General features: G+C 33.7%; 1 protein-coding gene across 1 annotated transcript in view; it reads right to left on the bottom strand.

Annotated features, from left to right (window-relative positions):
• Positions 1-2,511, bottom strand: part of LOC137931859 (sodium channel protein Nach-like) — a 77,585-nt gene extending 75,074 nt beyond the window's left edge. Inside the window, exon 1 of the mRNA XM_068775370.1 lies at positions 2,408-2,511. Within this exon, the coding sequence (XP_068631471.1) occupies positions 2,408-2,511 (104 nt within the window). The remainder of the gene's footprint in view (positions 1-2,407) is intronic.
• Positions 2,512-26,152: the final 23,641 nt, after the last annotated feature.

Below are 26,152 nucleotides of genomic sequence, written 5' to 3'. Positions count from 1 at the left end.
GGAACCGAAAGGTTGCCCAAATCATGACCACGGTAGACAATGTAGGTAGACCCTTACTAGGTAGACGAACGATATTATCAAGGTCAAGAAATGTCGTTAGATGCGGGTAGAGCATACTGATCATCATGTCGATCTTTGTGGGAGGTTCATATCTTGCTTTGAGCATCAACTGGTTGACATTAGGATGATGATGATAAAATATATCACAGTAACGTGTTCATTGGTTGGATATTCTTTTAGGTAGGTGAAGAATCACAATGGTCTCCTCTCTCAAGGTTTGCAAACCCAAAGCTAGTCTTGGTCACTTTACTACATAATTTAGAAACATTATATGAGAGCAGTATTGTAAAAGCGTAGGTTGTTCACAAAATAGATATTTATTTAATGATCTTTTCCGCTGCTGCCCTGAAAAACGCTCTCATACTCATCTAGAACCATCTTATGTAATTTTTAGCCAAGAGATGCGTTTTTAGCGTAGGCTGAAACTAAAGAGTCATGTTAGATGTCTGCCTGTTGAGATTTTAGCATGCAATTAAACAACAATAAACCAATCATTTATTATTTTATTCAGGTGCACTTGCAGTACACGTTAATTAAAATTAAATTCAATGTTACCGTATAAATAAAGGTTCTGTTGTGTTCCTTTATAGGTGACAAAATTAAAAGTTTATATGACATTGCATAAAGATCAGACCACATCAAAATTAATTAAATAAGAAGAGAGAAGTGATCGCACGTAAGAGGAAACATCTGGCTTATGACTATAGATATCAAAACAGTTCTTAATTTAAAAATGTTCCTCCTGCGCGCATTCTTCTTCGAGACTGATACTGTGAATTAATAAGACTCTATCATACTTTTCTGTACCAATCAAATACAATCGTAAATATTTCGTACATATGAGTTGAGTTGAGTTTGGTTGAGTTGAGTTAAGTTATTTCTTTCATAATTAAATGTGGCAAATTTTGAAAAATATCACATCATCGTCATTATTGGGTAGGGCGCCCACAGCTGGACATAGACCTTATTTATAGATTTCCAATAGGACCAGTTATAAGCCTGCGTACAGCATCTTTCTACGATATTAACATCAAATTCATCAGTCTGTTCACCTTGTAGGTGGAAGTTATTCGCTATATATATATATATATATATATATATAGCGAATAACAGTATATATATATATATATATATATATATATATATATACATATATATAGCGAATAACAGTATATATATATATATATATATATATATTATGTTGCAATTCGTTTTGTTCACTTCGTAGCTAACTTGCCAAACCACTTGCCTAAGTAAGTTATTTTTATTTATTTACAATACCGTATAAAAAGCCTAGATTAAGACACAATGTACAAACGCCGCGTCACCAAGTCATCATTGGTAACACGCGTTGGTCGTAGATCTTCATCACAAGCACTCACGTTACTTGATCATTATCATCAATTCAGTCGTAAGATTTCCCACTTCTGGACATTTCTATTTCCACTTCTGGACATAGACTTCTCCTTTATTATTATTTTTAAATGCTCTTAATGAACGGATGTTACATCGGCTCTGTATTGTTTAGGGTGAATTAATACGACACGAGTCCGCTATACGATTAAATAAATAATCCTGTAAATTGGACGCCGCATCACCTGAGCGCTCATGCCCCTAACGAACACAACCCCCCCTTAATCTGACGTCACGGAAAGCCGACAAAGCAAAAATGTACAACTGAATTAATATATATTTACCTTGTAATTCACATAAACAATAAATACAATAAATCGAAGCGGATTAGTTCGACAATTATCTGAAACTTTCAAAATGTCGTTTCATTATAATCATATCAAAATATATATAATAAAGATAGTATGTGTAAGTATGTATGTATGTATGTAATATATTCTTAGCATTATAAATTACGTAAATAAAACTGAAAGTTTTTAGAACTGACTAGAAAATATAATTGCAACTATAAAATTATTTTTAAATTCGATAATAGAACGCCTTTGTAATCATTTCACATATCACCATTGTGTCGTCTATTTTAAGAAAAATATAGCTAATTAAAAATTACGTAACAGTGTTGTGAATTTAACAAAATGACATTTAAATACCACCATGATACATGTAATCTTGTCAATTCTCGAAATTTGACATGTTACAGATGACAAAACTTGGTTCTATTGTTACAATGAGTGTTTGCAACCATATCCAGTGGTGGGCACCGTTCGAGAATCTTCGAAACTTCTTGTCCAAAATACTGCAATGTTTAAAGACGAAGATTTTTGACCAGGCCTTATAACGCTCAAAGACATTCAGAAAGCAATGAAGATGGCTATGCTCTGAGTATTGCTGCGAGAATCAGAAAGGAGAAGATCCGCAGAAGAACGAAGGTTACCTGACAGTGGGCGGAGCGCATCGCTCATGCAGCCGATGGTCATTGAGTTCGACAGGTTGTTGAGTGGCGACCACGAGCAGGTAGACGCGATCAAGACCGATCATCGTTGATCCTTGGAGAGGCCTATTCCTTGCAGTATGCCTCTATCAGATGAAAAAAGTAGAAGAATAAATCTAACTAATCTAAGTATTCCACGATAGTGTTTCATAGTGCGTGAAAAGTTGTCAATCGATAAAAATGGAGTAATTGTCGATGTTTCGGCGACCGCCGACTTTATTCCCCGTACAAATCCCTCTATACATTTTTATTGGCCGCTCTACCTTCTGCCATGAGCTACGTGACGAGCTTTTATATCGATAGGGCGGACCGCACTTGACGGTTTGAACGCCACTCATAAATATAACACAGTAAAAATATTCCATTTATTATTTCATACCATTTTCGTCTTTGGGTCATTGATAATGATCACTTGAACATTAAAAGCATAGAGTATCACGAGAGACCCAATTTAATTTAATATTTCGATGTTCCTTTAACAGTTTCATCGATTTTTACCAGTCTTTCTTAAAATCTATATTAATTTTCAATATTGTTAATTCTTTTTATAAAAGATTTGTTGTTATAAGATTTTTTCTGCTTCTTCTCCACAACTATAACAACTTGCGAAGTAGAGTAGAGACAGATATAAAATAGAGTTAAAAAAAGTTGACGTTCAATAACGGTGCTGATAAAAGTTCCAATTTTGAATGAATTAGTTTTATCTTAGCCTAATTAATTAAATTTTTTGAAGTCTGAAAACTTAAATACATAATGGCGAACTTAGATGCATGGAGGTAGACGTGGCGTAGGCCCCCTGTTAGGTGGTCCAACATCATAGTCAAATCTAGACCTTTAAGAGAGGTCTATGCTTTACAGTAAGTGTCTATAGGCTTAATAATTTACTAACGTAAAAATATATGTTATAGCTTACAAGTATAGCTGTCTTTTATGATTTAATTTTAAAGTACAATTGTCAAATAAATGTATAAATATCGCAATTTTTTTTGGAACACCAATCTTACAACAATCATATCTAAACATACAAATGTTTACAAATTACTTTCTTATCTACTGACAAAATCATTTTTTTACGGATCGAAATAAAATCAATTGTTGAAACTCACAGTGCGACCGGGCCCTTATATCGGACTCAGGGGAGCAAATGATTTGTTTCCGATTTCCGCGGCGCCGTCCGACGCAGGTGAACGCACTACGACACGCCTGCACTTGCTTATCGTGTTCCCTACGTCTAGTTGTACACAAAACCACTGGACTCACCTTCAATTAGTCTTAATTTTTTTTTATTTTACTAAGGAATTCATCACTTCAAAACACGATCGTGGCTTCCATACGGCCTACTAAAACACCGAAGTACATAAAGGATCATTAGAAACTGATTTATTATACCTTACTATAGACTATAAAACAAACACAAGGTTCTCTTTTGTGAATATCTTTAGATAGATTACTCCCAGGTAGCCCATAGGTAGAAGACTAAGATTGGGGATCATCAGGTCGCGGTTTCGATTCCCGGAATACAATCTTATTTATTTAATGGAATCAGGCGTTACCTTGCGGAAGTCCATCTTAAATAAGAAAAGGACCAATATTTAGCCACTTCCGTACATGCAGTAGTAGTCGTGCAACAAAGTACACCGCCCGCCAGCCTGCTGCATTAGTGACTCTGTGTTTGGCACTAATCGGTGTAACAAAACTCCTGAAGATGCCCCGTGGAGGGGTGAAACACGTGTTGAGTGATTTGGCGATGGCATTTGTATGATTCGCATTGTTTGCCGCATACGCATTTATCAGCGGGCTGACGAGCGGCGCACTTTGTTGTACGACTACTACTGCATGTGCGGAAGTGGTTAAATATTAGTCCTTTTCTTAAAACTAGTAAAAAATTCTTACTACAGTGTCAATGATTAATTGTTAATAAAGCATAGGAAAGAATTACTCTTACTTCTTTATTAAGTAGATCATTTAAGGATACTATAGCACTGGTTACCAGCGGTAGAAGACCGAGACTTGTGATAGTAAGTCGCGGATTCGATTCCAGGAATAAAATCTTATATAAATCACACTTTGTGCATTAATTATATAGAATTGCCACTTACAAACAAGTTTTGATATGCAATTGTCAATTCGCTTGCCAAGCGTTGCTATTGTGTATTATCCCCCTATAGATAACTTTGGAAGGGGGGCTATGCCTTATAGTAGGTGTCTTTGAGCTGGAACAAAGACTCGTGAGAGATAACAAAAAAAAGGTCTGTTGTGGTTTCTGCCCAGATCAAAACCGTTTTGAACCCTCATAACCGTGTATTTTAGTTAAAGTATAGTTTATATCATTAATGATTTTAAAGTGACTACAACATGAATAAATAAAGTCTTCACATATTTGGATGTAAATAAGTGACCTCTATAAATGACCTAATAGCGAAAATAATACGAATATTTAAATGATTGTTTCTTAAAGTTAAAAGTAAAACTCGAGTGCAAAGTGCATATTGAATTTCGAACTATGTTAACGAATCCTAGAACTAACTTTATTTATACAAGCAATCACAATCAAATAATATTTTCCCAAAGTCCCACAATATATTTGTAATATCATTTTGTACGTTTACATATCATATCCATAGTGTATTGACTAGGTATCGAAAAAAACTGTCTGTACCAAAGTTTCGACTGCAAAAAGTTTCTAATTCATTAGTAATAAATTGTTAATTCAATTAAATTCCGCGAAACGTAATTGGACTACCATTTACAAAATTCCAAACGTAAATTGATGGAAAAAGCTTATTATTCAATAAACGAATATTTAAATTACAAGAATCCTTGGCATTGATGATGTTATTTTGATTTAATTTAGGCTGTATCTGATTAAGTATATATGTAGAAATCTGTATTGTTAAACTTTATAAAAGGATTTAGAAAGAAAGGCTGTAGATATTCTCTTTGCTTCTGCACCATAACTGTAACATCTTGCGAAGGAGAGTGGAGTCAAAATAAGTTTAAAAAATGATAATAATAAGTTGACAATCAATAACAGTTCTGTTAAAAGTTCCAATTTTGAATAAATAATTTTCTTTTATCTTTAATCACTACTTTGCAACCACACGTAGCGTTTCTGCAAGGTGTTAGATAGAGAAAAATATATAAATAAGAACGCTACTAGTTTTGTAGCAAGCAGAAATCTGTAGTATATGCTAGTTGTTGCGTCAACAAATAATTTTAAAACAAGGTCCAGTCTACATGTTTAATAATTCTTTATTAAAAGGTCTATCATTTTAAAGCACTAAGACAGTAGACTAAAAGTGTGAAATGATATGAACAGTTCTAAATAGAGGTCCAGTCTAAGGGTGTAATTCTTTTAAAAAAGGTCCAACGTTTTAAAGCACTAAGACGGCTAGTATTACTTGCCGGCGCGGATAGAATACTAAACGAGGGCGCAAATATCAGCGACTCCACGGAACTTTGAATCCGGCCAGAGTAATAACTCCAATGGAGAGGGTTTTAATTAAAATTTTATCCTTTGAGAATTGCAGCTACACATCGCCGCTCTACACCGCTAGCAGTCGCGACGGACCTCCCAAATGCAAATCCGACCGCCGTGTCTTTAAACATATTCTAGAATCTCAACTGTACCTTTTAATACAGCTAAAATTAATCATTTTAACCATAGTATTTACATTGTACATCTTTCCAATTCCTTTATAATTAAAAAAAAAACTGTCTTATAATTTGAAACCAATAACATTCATGTATCGGATTATTTGTTACATACGTAAAGACTTTAAATAGGTCGATATATAGCTCATTTTCTGTAAATCAATGTGATGAACACTCCATCCAAAAATCAATCATTACAAAAAAAGAATAACATAAAAATAAAACCTTTTAAAATGCGTATTACTAACTATAAAAATTAATTATTTTTTACTATCTGGCCCTGCAGAATTTGTACGTGTGAGTTTAATTTAATATAACATATTTCAAAAGCATCACTTTACATAAAACGATCGGAAATAGATCTAATAACTTTAAAACATTTTGTTGACAAACTATACATTTAACCCTTTGTAGTTTTTCCAACTATACTAAATATGTTGTATATCTATGATTATTACAATAGAGAAAAAAATGCCGGAGGCCTCTCTTATATTAGTTCCGTTAACAACGATTCGCATCCGCGTTAAACGCTCGAACAAAACCAAATAACCGGACACATCAATAAAAGTCCGGACCAAAACAGCCGCGGCGGCCGTAATTTCGCAAACACACACGGGCGGAGGGAAACACCTACATTTTTTTGCCGGACGTTCGCACGTGATGCGAATCCGATCGTTTTTTTCTTATTCCCCCCCATTGATTGGACCGCTCGCTCATTTTTCCGCTATCCCCCCCAATCGCCACCCGGTTGCCCCCCCGACAAACAAAGCGAACGACAGGTGAGGTAAACGTTTTCCAATGATTTGAACGCAAAAATGAAGAGAGAATAAACTACGTTCAAATTATTCTTTTTGTTCAAATTTTTATAACGTAAAATTATAATACGTAGTATTAATCAGTTTTTACTTACAAAGAAAATATAAATTAGCCATAGGACGTCCATGGCTAGGCAGAAATCGGTCTCATAAACTTCCAATAAGAACAATTACCAGCATTCAAAAATTATCTTTCTACTAATGTTTATATATTAATACTAATGTTTATATAATAATTAGATTTCTTAATGTCATTATAAAAGGTAGATCAGCTTGAACGAACTGACTTACCTCGGGGCACTAGGAACGATATCAGTACAGTTTTTGGTAAAAAAGGTGCAAAGGATAAATACAGTATGACACCGAATAATCGACACTTGACGCATAAGACACAAAAAATTCAAAATGGTGTAGGTTGAGTCGAATAATATTCAAACTTTTGACAAACAGATGCTTGGAAAATGTTATAGACAGTTCTACCAACCTTGGAAAAAACCTACATGTCTTCTTAATGTCCCGGAGTTTAAAATTACTATTTCATCTCACTTTTTAATCGCAATATATGTCATGGTAATAACTTTATACATGTTGATTGGAAATGTATGTAAAAACTATAAAATATTTGCAGGCAAATTATTTATACATTCAGTTTTTGCAGCTTTTAAACTTCTAACCAATCATCTGGTGTATTACTAAATAGTAATGTTCTTATTTATATAAAAACATGATATTCCAGCTTTTGATAAACAGATTCTTGGCAAATGTTATAAACAGTCCTACCAATATAAGATAAAAAAGTACCGGCCCTCCTAATGCCCGGGAATTTTATATGACAACTAGCTAATCCCGCAAACGTTGTTTTGCAAAAAAAAATTGATATTTTAATTTACAAATAAAAAATAAGGGTTGATCGTAGAGGGGTGAAAATTTATGGTTGTATGTATTCTTGTATGCTGTATCATAAAAAAATAAAAACAAAAAATTTTGTTGAAAAAAAAAATTTTAAGTGTGAACAACCTTTATCACTTAGGGGTATAGAAAATAGATAGTAGCCGATTCTCAGACCTACTGAATACGCATATTAAATTTGGTAAAAATCAGACAAGCCGTTTCAGAGGAGTTCAAGTTCGAACACCGTGACACGAGAATTTTATATATTAGATTTCACCTTACTTCTTGATCACAAAATCCACCCATGAGGTAGGTTGTCTAGATCTACGGGTATTTCCAATAATGTACTCTTTCTAAATAAATGTAAAATACGCGGTTAAATATACCTCTGTTTAAAATTCGAACCTTAGCGAAAAACTTTCCAGTTCCATTGTCAGCTGATAAAAATAGAGAAGTGAAAATAAGAGAGAGAAAATAAGTAGAGATTAATAATCAATTGGCGGAGGGCGCCGCCGGACAATTACCTAGACCTTTTATAACACGAAAGTAATAAAAGAGGATTACGCATTCAATAAGTTCGTCTGTTAAAAACTTTGAAAGCACCTGCCGTCGATTTACGAGCAACCCTTCACCCGGCGAAGCTGAGTGGAAAACTTTCGCTGTCATTTTCCGCGTGAACTGCTACGATTAGGCCATGTCTTCCTTTCTGATTTACTTTTCAAGAAACTCTAAAAGATTTATAATACAGTTGAATATTTTACTCTAAGTGTCTATTAAATCGTAAAGATATTTAAATAATTAGTTTTACGAAAAAAGGCTTCGAAATTTGACGTCACACCGTTAGACAGATTTTTAATTAACAAAGCCCTAAACACTGAGAGAAAAAATGTTACAGCCTTAACGAGTCTGCTAAAACTGCCCGTACAGATGTAACGACTTTGAAAACCTCACCTCTTTGACGTAAATATTTATTTATTTAAAATACTTTTATATGTAACAGTAAATTCAATGCCAAAGTCATTCTCTACTAGTAAACCGATAGGCGATGCAGAAATAAATTATTAAAGGTTGGTGAAACAAGTTAATAAAAAACAAAAAATTAATTAAAATGTTAAATTAAATTGAGAGGGTAAATAATCGTACTATAATTATTCATAAACATACTATAACATTTATATTTAAATTTCCACATAAGCTGTTTATATAAATATATTAAATAAACATCTAATATTTACATCTACACAAATAAATAAAATCGAAGTATCTATTTGTAACATAAATTTTACGCTATTTACTACATATGAATATATATACAGTACATATACCAAAATTACATACATAAATTATAGTCTTCCTGTCTGTCTGTTTGTTCCGGCTAATCTCGGAAATGGCTGAACCGATTTAGACAAGACTTATACTGACAGGTAGCTGATGAAATAAGGAGTAAATTAGGCAACTTTTGTTTTAAAAAATTTTAAACCAAAAAAAAAAAAACTAAATTAAAAAATACTTTTTATGTGTGTATATAAGTGAAGAATATAAAAGATCGTAAATATTTTCAGTAGATATACAATGTACGTACACCAATTAGGATTCAAGTACAAAATACACAAAACGCGTGACGTTTAAGAAGTCCGCACTTGTTCGTCTCTACTACCGGACGACACCGCAATCCTTTGTTTAGAAACACCGTTGTAATTAATTGTTACATTCATTTGTTTCACATTAAAGTATTCTATTCCATATACATGCAAGTTTGCCTAATATTACAAGCGCTGAAAAAAATTTACAACTTAATACTTTAAATAAAAATTTTGGTCGACACCGCAGTTTTTCTTAGAGTAACCTTTTACATCGAAATTAAAAATGTCTTTATTGAAGTATTCATTTACATGCTTTTGAACTGTCAATTATTACACATAGATACATATTACTATATCTAGTTTTTTTTTTTTTGTTCAGTAATTTTTCTAAAATAAAAAGTAGCCAAGTTACTTCTTATTACATGAGCTACCTGCCTGTATATGTAATGACAAAGTCAGTCCATCAATTATTTATTTATTTTCTATTTATTTACTTTATAGGAGACAGACAGTTACAAAAGGCAGTAAGAAAGTACAAACTTAGAAGCTTAGAAATATAAAATTAGTTACAGTTGTTACTTTATAACTATCTCATTGAGAACACATAATGATTTATGGTCAAACAATGAAAAAAACAAATAAAAATAAAAACATTACTAGACAGGGATCAAAGACTACGGTTTATACATCTATATTATGTTTGTTTATATATTTATATTATGGTTTAAATTGGCTTGTATGTACTCAGTAATTTGGAACGAAATTGTTTTTTAAAAGATAAGAGAGAGCACGAGAATATTCCTTTGATTAATCTGAAAAATCAAACAGAAAAAATTAAAAAAAAATTTGTATATGTACCGTGTATTTATATATATATGTATAAATGTAAACATATTGGTTAAAGTTTAAATAAATTTTAAGTTTTTATTTACTTATTACTTACGAGTTTATAAACGTACGAGAAATATAGATGAAAAAATGCTTACGCTTACAATAAAGACTTGTGTTCGGGACCGTCGCCTTTATTGTTTGGCAACTACATACACACACATACATATATATGTGTGTGTATATATATATATGTATATATCACTGACTCAAAAAGTTGATCTGCTGAGAAAAGCGGATTAAAATATCAGTAGCTCGTTTTAAATGAAATTTAATGCTGTTAACCCAGCAAATGAGTGAAGAAACCAAGTTCCATACATTTCGATCAACTAAAATCTCTTTAGTGCTATAATAACATTTATTTAATAATAAATTATTAATTTTAGATTTAAAACTAAGAAAAGGAAATTCTGAGATATCTCATGAAACTTTATTATATTGCTTTTACTATCTATTCCCTGTAAAACTTCTACAGCCAGAAGTTATTATTCTATCACATACCAATAGAAATATTTCATACTTAAGTGTGATCAGTTTATACAAAGATTACTTTTTACGCGAGTATTTTATATTGACCTTGTATATCAATGTACCTGTCGTTTCAGCCCATAGACGCCCAATACTAGGCATAGAACTCCCCCAGATATATCTGTGAGGTGATAAACCATAATCACCACGCTTGGCACGCGGGTTGACGATCGCAGTTTGGTATTATGATATGAAGAGGGGGCTACTGTCCATTCTCCAGTTATTTATTTGAGAGCAGTGGCAACCCTATAAATTAATGCACAAATAGAGATATATAAATATTTAATGGAATCAGGCGTTACCTCGCGGAAGTCCATCCTAAGTAAGAAAAGGATCAATATTTAGCCACTTCCGCACACGCAGTGGTAGTCGTGCGATAAAGTGCACCGCCCGCCATCCCGCTGATAAATGCGTATGCGACAAACAATGCCAATCATACAACCACCACCGCCAAATTACTCAACACGTGTTTCATCCCTCCACGGAGCATCTTCACGAGTTATGTTACACCTATTAGTTTGACTCTGTGTTTGGCACTAATACACTACCACTGCGTGTGCGGAAGTGGCTAAATATTGGTCTTTTTCTTACTTAGAGATATATAAGATTATGTACATGTGTAAAAGAGTAAATAAATAATAATAAACGATTAGAAAGAAAAACGAAGTGAGAAAGAGATAAACATATCATCACACTAATCCAGTTTGAAGTGGATCGTATCCATTTAGAAACAGCGGCCGCCTGCGCACCGTGCAGCTCCGACACGATCATTTGTCTCCGGCCACCTTTAAAAGCTATTCACGACCATTTCTCTTTTTAAAAACCTTCAGACGATTCCTTTTCGTTTTTCAATCGCTCTCGCCGAGCGGAGCTATCGCGATGAATGCTCTGTTTGGACAACCATCTGTTAGAATTACATAGAGCTGTTACAACATGATTTTTTTATATTATAATATTTATTTAAAGACCACATAACTAAGTTGAACAATTATTACTTACCTGGAATCCTTGCATCGTATCCCGTGACCCTTTTTGAGAAATTTATCCACCACTATATTACGCCGTCGATACGATACAAACACAAAACCTCGTCAAAACATACTACAAACTGGATTCCCTTTATCAAGAAAAAAACAAGTGGTAGACCGGCCAAAATATGGAGTGATGACATAAAAAAGTTACGAGAAATTCATGGTTAAGTTCGGCCAGAGGTAGACAACTATAAAAACATTAACAAAAATTTATGAAAATCAAAACTTATCCTACTAAAAACTACATAAATGTAATAAACCAATTGTATCTGTCATGAAATGTAAATGTAAAATGGAAAAGCATAATAAATTAATAAATAAAAATGTTACGTAGTCTATGCCGGACTTCGGATTTAGCCACCTTATTTAGAAACCTGATCGGACCAGAACATGGGACTGCAAAATGAATTTTGTATTTTGAAATATGAATTGAAAATTCTGATTTTTAATTCGAAATTTAAAAAAAAATGTGTTTTAAAACTAATATTTTTTCAGCTCTATGGATATACTCAAGAGTGGCAGAAGCGTTGAGCCTCCCGGACAGGTGAATGGATGTCCCGGCCCGTCGACCGGTCATCACTCACCGTTGCTCAAAACGCAAAAAATAAACGAACTACTCAAAGCTTAATTAAACTAAAATAAATTCCCGTAAAGTCAAACAGAAACAAAGATAGTTGTTTGTTCTTTTTCTGGAAAATAACCAAGATTATATTGTAACATGTATCTTCTAGTGTGTACAATAAAGTATATAAAATTAAATTAATTTGCTTATCATATGTACATATTAGATCTCTAAAAATAATATTAAATAAACACAAATAGGAACAATTTCTTGTCAATTTAACTTCATAACTTATAATTTAAGTTTACCTGTTATAAATACAAGCAGAACATAAATCAGAAAGTACTTTTAATAAACCATATTTGTTATATATATATATTATACATGTTACTTTATTTACAAGTATTATGTACATGTGTTTATATAAAATGAACCTCTTTTTTTCTAAATTACATTATTTTAGAAAGAATTATAAACCTTCTTCTTCTTTTCAGCTGATGGACGGCCTCTGCGAGGCCTAGTTTCCCCAAAGCTACGACTTTGCGCTACCTTTACTATGCTGTTGGTCTACCTAGTCGAGGAGTTATCTATGTCACGTCTCCTAGTTCGTGGTCGCCACTCTAGACCCTTTTGATCTCAACAGCCATCATTCTGCCATTTCAAACAAGCAGTTCTTCAAGCTACGTCGGTGATCTTGATCCTTCTGATGATCTCCTCATTTCTGCTTCGAACCTTGCTCTTTACAATATAATAACATGCTAAGTATTTTTCAAATAAATTTAAAATTCAAAATAATTTTAAAACCAAAGTTATTATCGAAAAAAGTTTTGCTATTAAATTCGCACGTTATTTAATAATGAAACAAATAGTTACTCTTTCAAATAAGCTTTGCTTAGTGCCTTTGAAAACTCAAGGCTTTAATACAATGAACATATAAATATGTATTTATACATAAACTACTTGCGGGTTTGGAATGTTTAAGCTATTGAGAAGAACTTGCCTAGAAACTATATAATTACCTTCTTAAAACCATTTTAACAATTTTTTCTTGTTTTAAATTGTCTATTAGATACGTAAAATCAGCATAAGAGTGATCCAAAACATGTGTATCTTCTATATAATATTTATTACGATATGTCTTATTGATCAAACTTACCTTAAGTATTTAGTTTTGAATATTTTTGTTGATAAATTGCTTCAGGAATTTTATCACACAAGCGCTATATATATAAGCCTATTTATAAAAGTGAATTATAAACTTATATAATAATTATTCTGCTCCACTTTAACTTAGTTTTTAAGTGATTACTTAATAGCATTCTTAACTTACTTTGTTGTAAAAAATCAGAATTTTGTATAACAGAGGGAAAATAGAGGGGGGGTGTCTGTTCCCCCTCTCACCCCTCCCACTCCCCGCACATCTCAGGCCATCCGTCTGCCGACACTAGCTGCTTAATTGAAAGCTTCTGAACACCATTAATCAACATCAGAACACTGATGGCCGATTATTTGCAAGTTTACTTCTCTTTGCGTTCGTTCAGTCTCTTTATCACCTTAACACGGGTGTTTTATCACTTTCCATTGTTTTTATCTTTTCACACATTCTATTCTCTGTTCCTATATATCTATTGACGGTAGTTCGACAGGTATGTCAACAGTTTGAATAACACTTGATTAACATTATCTTGTTAACACAAGATTTATACAATAATCTCATGGTGTAAATCATGACAACTGATTCGACAATATAAGGATAAATCATCTTTATATCTATATTATATATATGTACATATATATATACATACACCCTTTTAGGAGCTAGGAAATCTATAATCATCCAAAAATGTGTAAAGGAGGTTTACGGCCAGCTGTGAGCATCCTGTGCCTGAAGTAATGATGAAGGTGATGATGATATTAATCACATTATAATAAAAGTCTCGCAGCATGCGAAAAAGAAAACTTTTCTAGTAAATAAACGTTAATATTTAAAAATTAAGTAAATAATCGCAATAAATACTGCCATATAAATTTATTTTCATTTAACACGCTAATAAATATTCACAGTAGGTACGGACACTATAGGTAGAGTTATATATATATATATATATATATATATATATATATATATATCTGAATATTAATTATCTTTAATGTCTGTTGTTTAATTATCTGTGGTGGTCGAACGTCAAACATGTGAGAGAGCGTCATGAGAGAGCTGTCAGAAATGTTGTTTCTTAACAGATAAAGAAACTCAATTGTGTTTTTCATTCAACATATAAGTAAGTTTATAAATAGCTCTTATATATAAACGTATATAGATATATGTATTAAAAGGATAAAAGTCTAGAATATTCCAACGTAAAATGGACAACGCTGAGTATGAAATTGGATAAATTTAAAATCTCCAAGTTTGAAAACTCGCCGAGTCGGGGCAGAGGAGACACCTTGGTGCGGTGAGAGGTCAACTGAAATAACCGATTCCAACTTCTCCTATATATCAAAGCTTAAAGTTTTCATTACCTTCGTCTGATTTGAACTTCGTCCCCCTTTAGTTTTGCTAGTTTCGATCTAATTTAACTTGGCCAAGTAAATTTTGTGACGGCACTTTTGACTTTGACTTCTTCATTTTTAAAATTTGCTATTTGTACAATAGCATAAGTTAGAGATAAGTTTAAAGTAAATTGTAGAGTTGAAAAATTTTAATATTTCATCGTAATATGTTTATCAAATCTATCATTGGTATGATTGTACCTATTAGTTACCTATATCTTGGACATTCCTTTTCTAAGTTTTAAATCTGAAATTAAAAGTATTTTATTAAAGAAATATTATTACAAACTTCAAGAGTTTTTAGATGACTCTGGTTTATTGATTAATTGGTAATTAATCAAAAGCAAAACACTAATAAACAAAACAAAAACTTGGTGTAACATAACTCCTGAAGATGCACCGTGGAGGGGTGAAACACGTGTTGAGCGATTTAACGGTGGTAGTTGTGTAATTCGCATTGTTTGCCGCATGCGCATTTATCCTGGCGGGCGGTGCGCTTTGTTGCACGACTACCACTGCATGTGCGGAAGCGGCTAAATATTGGTCCGTTTCTTACTTATTGATTAATTTTCATCATTTAATGTATACATCAAACATTATTAAATTTATAAACTGAAACTGTTGAGTTTCTGGAGGCTTTTCTCCGCAGATTAGCTTTCCGAGCTAGTGATAGTTTACTGAAAGACGAAGATCTATAACCAATGCGAATTGACGGTGACGACATATGGATCCGAGACGTGGTCACTCACGACGGATCTCATAAAAAGACTCAAGGTCACTGGAAGAATAATGGAGTGTAATGAGAAGATCTACAAAAGAACTATCCACAGAAGATTAACGACGTAGCTTGAAGAATTTCTCGTCTGAAGTGGCAGGGCACATTTCTCGTGCATCTGATGACCGTTAGAGCCTAAAGGTTCTCGATTGGCGTAAAAATCAGGGAGGAAACCATAGCCTCCCTGATATGCGACGAAAAAACTAAAAAAGAGTTCATTCACCTCTGTAAAAAAATTATAGGAAAAGCAATAGATAAAAATAAAGACTAAAAAAGTAAAAAATTGTAAACAAATAACAAAGATAAAATAAAAGCAAAATAAAGTAATGTGAAATAGAATAAAAATAGAATATAAGTAAAAAATGTGATAAAGAATATAAGAAAATGTAAAAGTAATGAGGAATGAATGGAAGACGATACAGAGAGAAAGAGTAAGATAGTGGAATTGTGGAAAGAAAGAAATGAACGACAGATAATATGAAGTATGAAAGTAGAGAGAGAAAATAAAAAAAAAGGTTCTCGATTGACCACCACAAGCCGGTAGATACGGAATGAGTAGGCCTCCCAACAAGTGGACTGCCGTAGTTAACGTCACGAGAAAATGCGGGCAGCACAGGACTGGTCATTATTGTGATTTTCACGCAAGGCTTACGCCTTGCAGTGAGCGCCCATCGTTTAAAAATAAGAAGATGCATATTTTGTAAACACTGGATAAGTGTGATCTGAAATTTGGTACACACATTTAACTTAGATGACAATACAATATAATAAAATCAATAGCATTATAAATCTAAGATGGCCGCCGATACAAAATGGCGGATTACATATTTTTTCTTAACCCCCTCAATATGGGTAGCAAAATAAACGGCTACACTAGTAAAACATGATGATTATGTCAAAATTTAAAATTCAAGATGGACGCCGTTCCAATATAGCGGACTAGGTACATATTTTGCCACAACCACCACACTATGGGTATCAAAAAACCGTTTAACTTAAAAGTTTTTTAAATGTATTTATTTAATTAATATGTCACATATATTAATTAATTGCGAATGAACTATACATTTACTCATTTACAATTTTGCACCTATAAACAAACACACTGTATATGGAAAGTAATGTAGTGAATTACACTGCGTACAAAATAACTTCTGTCTCAAGGTAAACCCGTAGGTACAATTCGTCCCTTGTTAGTGGTAGAAACAGATTGCTTCACGCCGTTTACTGTTATTGGGTAGTTAACCTGAGTATAAACTGTATTGCCTTTCAAGAAGGTAAGTTTTATACTGTTAGAATATATATCACATACATGAATACAGATATAGGCTGTATGTTTCCTTAGTACAAAATCTAAATTCTTCTCGTGTACTTTTACATGCTGAAACAGCTCGAGTGTGAATGATCTCCCTGCTTCCTCTGCATGACTCTTCGGGGTCAGAGTTTATAGGCACAGTACCCGGCGATATATATTGCACATCGACCTTTGGAAAGAGACAATCGGTTAATTTCGGCTTCGTAGAGCACTATCTCTGTCCCACACAACCTGTATTACATTTTGTGAGTCGTTGTATTTCGTGCGTATATACATATAAATGTTTATCTGTATAACCTTTATAGAATTGTAAACCATGCATTTTATCATGTAATAATTTTTATCAAAGTTGTTGTGCACGACCCATGATGGTTTCTAAGATTTTAAGAGTAATAAGTTCTAACAATTTTCGGTAGATGGCGCCACTGTCATTTCAATGGATAGCATATATTACCTTGACAGTTGATGCTGATTGATAGGAAACACACTTAATAATTCTTCATTTATGGTCGGATCACATAATTAAAATATAAAGGAAAAAAAAAACAAAATAATCTAATTGTTTTTATTTATAAATTTCACGCGAACGAAGTCACAGGGCACAGCTAGTATATATAAAAATACAGAGAGCAAATTCCGTTAACGAAGTGACAGCTATTCGTTTTTATTCGTTACTCATTTCTAGAAGTAAATTCAAAGTGCGAACAGAAATATAAAGAGGCAGGTACGTGATCGCGGAACTAAGTGACGGCTCAGTCGCCTATATATCATCCCTGAGCTTTTATACCTGACGGACAAATTTATTGCCCCGCCGGCGAAGTGCGGCGGAATTAGGTGTCGATAGTTGGCTTGTGTTTGTTCTTACAAGTTAATTGCAGCACCCGCTATATATGGGAATATCTTGCGATAATTCCAATAATTGTACACCCTACTAAGCCCTTACCAAATTAGACTTAAAAATAAAAATAATTATCGCAGTTATAAATATATATTTTCTATTACTTCAAAGATTATGAATATAAAAAAACAAAACACATTTCTGCAAATACAGACAGAAAAACCACCACAATATTTCTAGTATCTTATAGTAGCCGACCCCATAATCCCAATTTTAGGTCTTCTATTATGTCCAAAAGTAAATAAGCTGCCCTAAATATGGGTATTAGAGAATTCCAGGGGGAAGATCGACAGTATTTTACTTCAGGACAAATCTTAAGACCGTATATCGCACAAATGCACTCAGTTTGATGCTTTGGACTTCATATAAAGACGAACCAAGAGGCTGATTCGTAACCATGCTTTGGCAAGCGCTAAGTTTCAATGCATCGGCAAAAGTTGCCAATTTCTTGAAATTCTATAGACTGTATTTTGGAGAATGTGCAGCAGAATTACACCAAATTTCTCCATCTCTATTCTTTTATAAAACCGAGTGGTCGAAGACCCAGGTATCGCTGGATCGATCGCGTTGAGGCAGACTTGCGCGAATTGAATGTTAGCCAATGGCAGACGATGGCGCAAGATAGAGGAAAGTGGAAGTCTCTCGCTTAGGAGGCCAAGACCCACTTTGGGTCACTGAGCTAGCGGAGTAGTAGTATTATTTTATCAGGTTAAAAGATGTAAGGATTCACGACATCGGTACACGGTTGAAATTTCTTCTACCCGTACTAAGCGTTTTGCTAATTGTTTTATAGTGCAAACAGACAAGGAGTGAAACAACCTACTGGCGTCATTTTTTCTAGCCAATTATAACTTAGGATTATTTAAGGCAAGAATGAATAGGTTTCTTATTTACAAGAGCTCAGGTGAGACAGAGATCAAATGCTTGTATAAAAGAATAAAAAGTACCATGAATACATGATCAAACAAAAAATCTGGCATAACTAGAATTCACACTTGGGACTATATATCGAAGCATATCATGGATAGTAATCCTCCTGTATCAGCAAGATACGAAGTCGGATATAAATATCTTAACTACAATCTTAATTAGAATAAATATCTTAACTATTGCGTATATAGACTATAAGTTAATAAGTCTTGAAAACATACCAGGTGAAGCCTTCTCAACATAAAAAATATTCCATGGTAACTTTTTTTACTAAGAGAAATAGATGCTTCACTGCATAGTGAGTTCTTCATCATATAACTTGTTGTCCCCAATACAACGGTATTAAGTAACGACTTGCATTCGTTCTGCTAGCTGACTAACTAACAGGTCTATATATAATATTTAGTGTATCTACGTTTAAAAATTAATATAAAAAATTCAAGGCTAATTTCTTAGTAAAGTCAATTTTTTTATTTTTTTCCTTCATCAGAGTTCTCGTCTATAAATTTAGTATAAGACTTCTTTATTCTTCTCCACTTCTACTTGTTATAGGCAGAGAGAGTAGAGTTATTGAAAACCATCTTCAATAATCATTTTCAAATTTAATTTAAAAATACCAACGAATATTCTGAGCTAGTGGTTACTACTTATCATGTTAAAGTAATCGATCATTCAAAAGTTCTTGTAAATGCTTAGTTTAATAACGTTATTATGAATATTAATTTGAATTTAGAATCTTTCCTTTATCTTTCTTTTATCTTTTCTTTATCGGCAGTGAGGGTTTAGTTGTTGTAAGCCATACATCACGCCAAGGATTTGGACCTCAATTTTACGCCCGATTAAACATGGCCCGGCAAAGAGTGCAAAAAAGTTCCCATAAAATAACACGTTGAATCATTTTTCAAGGGAACCATTAGCCCGTTGCTGTTTGGGCTCGATGCCTATTAAACGGTGTAAACACGTCACCTGTCACGCGGCGGCGGCTGTCCCGTGACGTGACTCGAACAAGGATCAAGAAAAATATTTGATGCGGCAAATTGTTATAAATACAATTCGAGTGCTCTTCGCAAGATCGTGATCAAACAGGTTACGCATTCTCACTGTTCTTCTTCTTCTTTTTTTCTTCTTTTGAGACTTCCCGCGATCTTAACTGCATCGTCGGACCACCTAGTGAGGGACGTACCCATGCGGAGTCCACCAGCTCTTTGTCACCATTCAAGAACCTTTTGGTGCCAACAGCCATCGATATCACGAGCAATGTGCCAGCCTTCTGCTACTGCAAACGAGCAGTTCTTCGAGCTACGGCACCAAAACATTGTTTTCCACTGTTTGCATCACGGAATATTCCAAGAAGGGCTTATTTTTCTTTCTACGTTAATAAAACTTCAAGGAAAGCGTTTAAATTATTCGCTTAAAGTTAAACGCGCATACGCTAAATCCAAGTTATCCATAAAATACGAAACCAAAGGAAAAAAAATATGCTTTAATAAAGTCACCAAAAGTATTTCTTGATAATATTTAGAAACTTAAATGAAAAATAAAAATAAATTGAATATGGAACAATGTCAATTAAATGTAAGCTGCGATGTACCGCATCCAAAAATCATAAATTCTTTTCCTATTCCATGTATCGCCCGTGTGAAAAATTATCTAACGTTCAGGCATTGACACGTTGTGTCGAAGTTTATTGAAAGTTGTCGGAAAACATGGATTTGAAACTGTTTCACGTCGACAACAGGAATTGTGTTTGTTTTTAATTTTTATACATTACAATGACTAATCACTATTGTAGTTTTATTATAATTAATGGCTTAGCTAACGTATGGTACTCTTTATATTGTGTTATAAGGTACGAGATACTCAAAATGAAATAAAAACATATTTATTGAACATTGGAATATTTAACAGAATTCGTATTAACTGTCTACTTATTAATTATTTTATTTTTGCCTCTACTCTGCTTTGCAAAGTGTTATAGTTGTGGAGAAGAAGCAGGAAGAAACTCCACAACAACACATCTTTTAACAAAGTTTAACAATACAGATTTATACATATGCACTTTATCGGGTATAGCCTAAATGAAATCAAAATAATCAGGCGACATCATTGTCAAGGATTCTTGTCATTTAAATATTCGTTTATTGAATAATAAGATTTTTCGGTCAATATAATTTTAATATGAGTTTTTAATTACAAAATAGTATTCTAATAATATTTTGCAGTAATTTATAAAAAAATCTAATATTAATTCCGTTTATTGCAAATGAATCAGAGACTTTATACAGTCGAAACTTCGATGCAGGTAGTTTATCAGGTTGCAAAATATTATCATAAATATATTGTGAAGCCGCTGTAAGAATATTGACCTTTTAAGCCGATTCGTCAAGGAGATTCGCAGCCTTTAGCTGACACCACAATTCTGGTAACTTCATATTTACTTATTTTTCAACTTTACCTTTTAAAACGTACATACGTATGAGTAAATACATAGTAGTCTTTAAGAAAGCCTATAACCAGCAGTGAACACCCTCGGGCTAAATGATACCGGCTATAATGATATGTGCCTTCTATGTCTTCATATTTTTTCCTCTATTTTGTTTTAATAATCATTTCCCTTTGTTCACCATTATTCTTTGCTATTTTCTTTACTATATTTAAAGTGCTTCCTTCTATATTCCACTGATAAACACTCAGGTCAGAATTTTCTTAACTATTATCTTGGCTTTTTATTTAATTCAACAATGAGCTAACTTGAAATTTCAACCGTTGATTTTGTTCATGTTTGCCGCGCGACAAGGAAATCCGTACAGTAGTTTCCAAATAAAATAATAAAAGGAATATAACAGATGACGTCTCTATTCATTGACAAACACGGGAGTAGGAGGTCGTAAATTAGAAGCCCACGGGCGCGTTGAAAAGCCGCGCACTCCATCGGCATTCAGCGCGGGAATCAATCACCGCAACAAATTCACCCCTATTTTCTCCTCCCATTTTCCCGCCCCCCATTTTCCGGTTATTTTCACCTCGCGCCGGACGAGTTGCGAGATTTTCGGCGAATTGTCCTTTTTGTTTCGTAAATACTTTCGTCTTTCTGTCGGCAACGCTATTGCGGATTTCTTTCTCTTTACTAATACGCAACACCTGTTATCATCTCGCTTTAATTGTAGTCAAATAATCGCAGTTGTCAAAACCACGACTCTCAATATTTAATTGTAATAAATACATTTAAAAAACTTTTAAGTTAAACGGTTTTTTGATACCCATATTGTATTGGTTGTGGAAAAATATGTACCTAGTCCGCCATATTGGAACGGCGTCCATCTTGAATTTTAAATTTTGCCATAACCATCGTGTTTTACTAGTGTAGCCCTTTCATTTGATACCCATATTGGGTTAAGGAAAAATACGTAATCTGCCATTTTTTATCGGCGGCCATCTTACATTTATAATGTTATTGATTTTATTATATTGTATTTTCATCTAAATTAAACGTGTATACCAAATTTCAGATCAATCTGACAACGGGAAGGTGCTTAAATTTCAATTTCTAATTTTGACCCAAATAAACAAATTCCGTAGGGGTCGAACTAAATAAAACCGTTTAAAAAATGCCGGACGGCACCAAGAGACGTATATGTTTGTTGTTTGTGAATTTGTATTAATATTTAGTGCTGTGAATGAATAATGAAATAAAGACCATCCTATAAATATTTTGAATCAATTTTTAATACGTACATTTAAGTGTTGAATATTACTCGTATATGAATAAAAATTTTTTTCGCATGACCAGAAATTTATAAGGGCGTTGGTGTATCTGAAGTTGAAGGCGGATGACTTTTAAAATAAACTGTGTCTAACCAAGCGTTTTAATTTTTGTGCTCCAGTTAGTTAAGTGTTGTCTCTAAAATTGCTTAGTGAACCTACTAAACTAAGAAAATGACTAATATATAGCTACTTCCGCAATGCAGCAGTAGTCGTGCAATGAAGTGACCAGTGTCAAACACCCGGTCGATTTAACATCTCCTGAGGATGCCCCGTGGAGGGGTGAAACACGTGTAAAGTAGATTAACGGTGGTAGTTGTGTTTTGCATTGTTTACCGCACGCGCATTTATCAGCGGGCTGGCGGGCGGTGCACTTCATTGCACGACTACTGCTGCATAGCCGAAGTAGCTATATATTAGTCCCTTTCTTAGTTAGAAAAGACTTCCTCGAGGTAACGCCTGAATCGATTAGAAAGCTATTAAACTCACATAGTGTATTGTATTTTAGAAGAAAAAGTGCTATCAACCTCAATATAGTCGTTTTGTTTGACCGGTTTTATTTACTACATTGTACAACTGTAAGAACTTTGCTAGTTTATATATGTATTTATGTGTATGGCGCATAATTAATATGTTATTAAATATGTATTGAGAAGTAACCATCAGAATACTGACTCCACTAAAAAAATCAAACTCAGGCTGTATATCCTAGCTTTAATATTGATAACAGCCTTTACAGTTTTTTTATTATATAAATATATAATTAATTTCAGCGGCACTACCTCATAATAAAATACAGTAAGACAAAATACTATTAAAATGACTAAAATACACAATAAAGGTGCCCCTATAGGGAGACCGATGACAAAATTAAAGTCATCTTATACCTATACCTTACAGTGGGCGTCCATCAGCTGAAAAATAAATAAAAAAACACGATATAGGTTTTGTGATATAAAAATTTAATACCTATTTCTAATTACTCTGTACATGGTGATCGTTCTGAAACTATATTTAAACGCGACAGGTCATTAATTTCTGGCGGCACAAAGTATGTGTATGAGCCATTTGCTCACAAAAACCTTTAACCACCTATTTTTATAACATCCTAAATAAAATGATCATTCTAAAATATTTATATTTTTCTTTATAAATAATTTATGTTAATACCTTCAAGTAGTATAAAGTGTGCAGGGATAGATAGTATAAAATGAATTCATTTTATCATATAGTAAACCAAAATTTATCGCTTTTTCTTAATATGTTAACTATGTATTTTCTTACTATATATGGAAGGGTACTATAATTGACAGCAAATGAGCTAGGTATATATTTAATCCTAAACCTTTTACAGGTGTAACTAATCGATCTGTGTGAGTACTTTTAAGTAAAAAATAAATAATTATGTTTCGACGTGAAGACTACAAGCCAGTAGACGCAACGTGGGTAAACCTCCCACTAAGTAGAATAACATCGTCGAAACCACGGGCAGAAGAAGGTCATTGGACGCGGGCAACGCAGGAACCGTAATTGTGGCGATTTTGGTTTTAGTGAAGAAGAAAAAGAAGATTTAATGGAATCAGACGTTATTTTGCGGAAGTCCATCATAAGTAAGAAAAGTACCAATATTTAACCACTTCCGCATATGCAGTGGTAGTCGTGCAACAAAGTGCACCACCACCGTGTAACATAACTCCTAAAGATGACCCGTGGAGGGGTGAAACACGTGTTCAATGATTTAACGGTGGCAGTTGTGTAATTCGCATTGTTTGCCACATGCGCATTTATCAGCGGACTGGCAGGCGGTGCACTTTGTTGCACGACTACCACTGCATGTGTGGAAGTGGATAAATATTAGTCCGTTTCTTACTTAGAAAAAGAACAATCGTATTATAAAATTTTCTAGTTCATCTTTAATAAAGTTAGTGAAGTTCTTAATGCAAGTTAATTACTTACTGCTTACACAGATATCTGTTTCAGATCCCGCCGTGTCGCTCCCCGGGGAGGCTTTCTGATGGAGAGCGGTGCACCCCAACGGAAGTGTCTGTTAACTGTTAATAGGCATTTAACCGGAAGATACCATATTCCTGATCTTATTCGATTCTAATTTTAAACCTTATACAACATAAAAAAAATTAAGAAACAAAAATCTAAAATATATAAAATAAGTAAAATATGATCAATACTGTAATATTTTGGGAATGGTGTGATCGCAAACTCTTTCACTTACAAAATAATTTTGGGTGTGGATGATTAAATGATAAATGAAAGGAAAAAAAAGCACGGATAATAATGTAAAGAAAGAAAGTAAAAACACTGTAATTAAAAATAACCCGATAAATATAACGCCTATTTATACGGTAGGGGGAACGAGAGGTATCCCAACGTCAAGGTTTTTATCTCCTGAATCATGTCAAAACGGCTTCCCCGCATTGGCCTTTCGAGGTTGCTGAATAGCCAGAAGTAGCACGGAGCCAAATCAGGGGAATACTGTGGTTGCGGAATAATATGAGTCGAGTTTCAGGCAAAAACGTCGCAAAGAACCAATGCAGTATGACATCGACCAATCGAAACGCATTTGAGATACAAAATCCTTCAAAATCCTTTGGAATGTGCCAAATTAGATTTCAACTTTTGACAAACAGACGTTTAAGTAACAAAAAGACTAATATATAGCCACTTCCGCTATGTAGTGGTAGTCGTGCAATGAAGTGCACCGCCCGCCAGCCCGCTGATAAATGCGTATAAACAGACGTTTGGCACCTGTTATAGACAGTCCTACCAACCAAGGAAAAAATGTCTGCCTTCCTAATTCTCGTCACTTTTAAATGTCAATTCGAAGTTACTTTTTGATCACAGATTATATATATATATGCTGATCCCATAAACGTTGTTTTGCAAAAAAAATTAAAGGGTTGATCGTAGAGGGGTGAGAATTTAGGGTTGTATGCCACATTATAAAAAAATAAAAACAAAAATTTAAAAAAAAATTAAAAAAGGTTTTTAAGGATGAATAACCCTTATCACTTACGGGTATGGAAAATAGATAGTAGCCAATTCTCAGACCTACTGAATACGCATATCAAATTTGGTAAAAATCGGTCAAGCCGTTTCGGAGGAGTACGGTAACTAAGATTGTGATATGGAAACTTTAGATATATAAAAGGTTGTCAAATATCTCCCTTCCGCCTTTTTGTCTTTTGAATTTCGCGGCTATGTACAAAGCGCTACAGAGCTCGTATCTGGCAATACTATACATAATTTGAAAGGTCTTGACATAACCTACAAAACGACGCTATGCATGATTAGTTTGGATATTGCGTTCAACAGATTACCACCTGTTCCTGTCCATGGCGAACGCCCTTGGTGGTGTAAAGTTGAACTCAAAAGAGGTTTGTGAAAAGTGGCTGTCCGAGTTCTTCGCAAATAAGGAGGGGGACTTCTACGAGGGAGGTATTATGAAGTTGCCGTCTAGATGGAAACAGATTATCGAACAAAACGGCGCA

The sequence above is a fragment of the Battus philenor genome, unplaced genomic scaffold (assembly GCF_028537555.1).
Source record: "Battus philenor isolate CCGP_79_NKW_IND1 unplaced genomic scaffold, ilBatPhil1.0.hap1 SCAF_8, whole genome shotgun sequence".
NCBI lineage: Eukaryota > Metazoa > Arthropoda > Insecta > Lepidoptera > Papilionidae > Battus > Battus philenor.
Note: the sequence above shows the minus strand (reverse complement) of the source record. Positions and strands in the feature narration are given on the sequence as shown.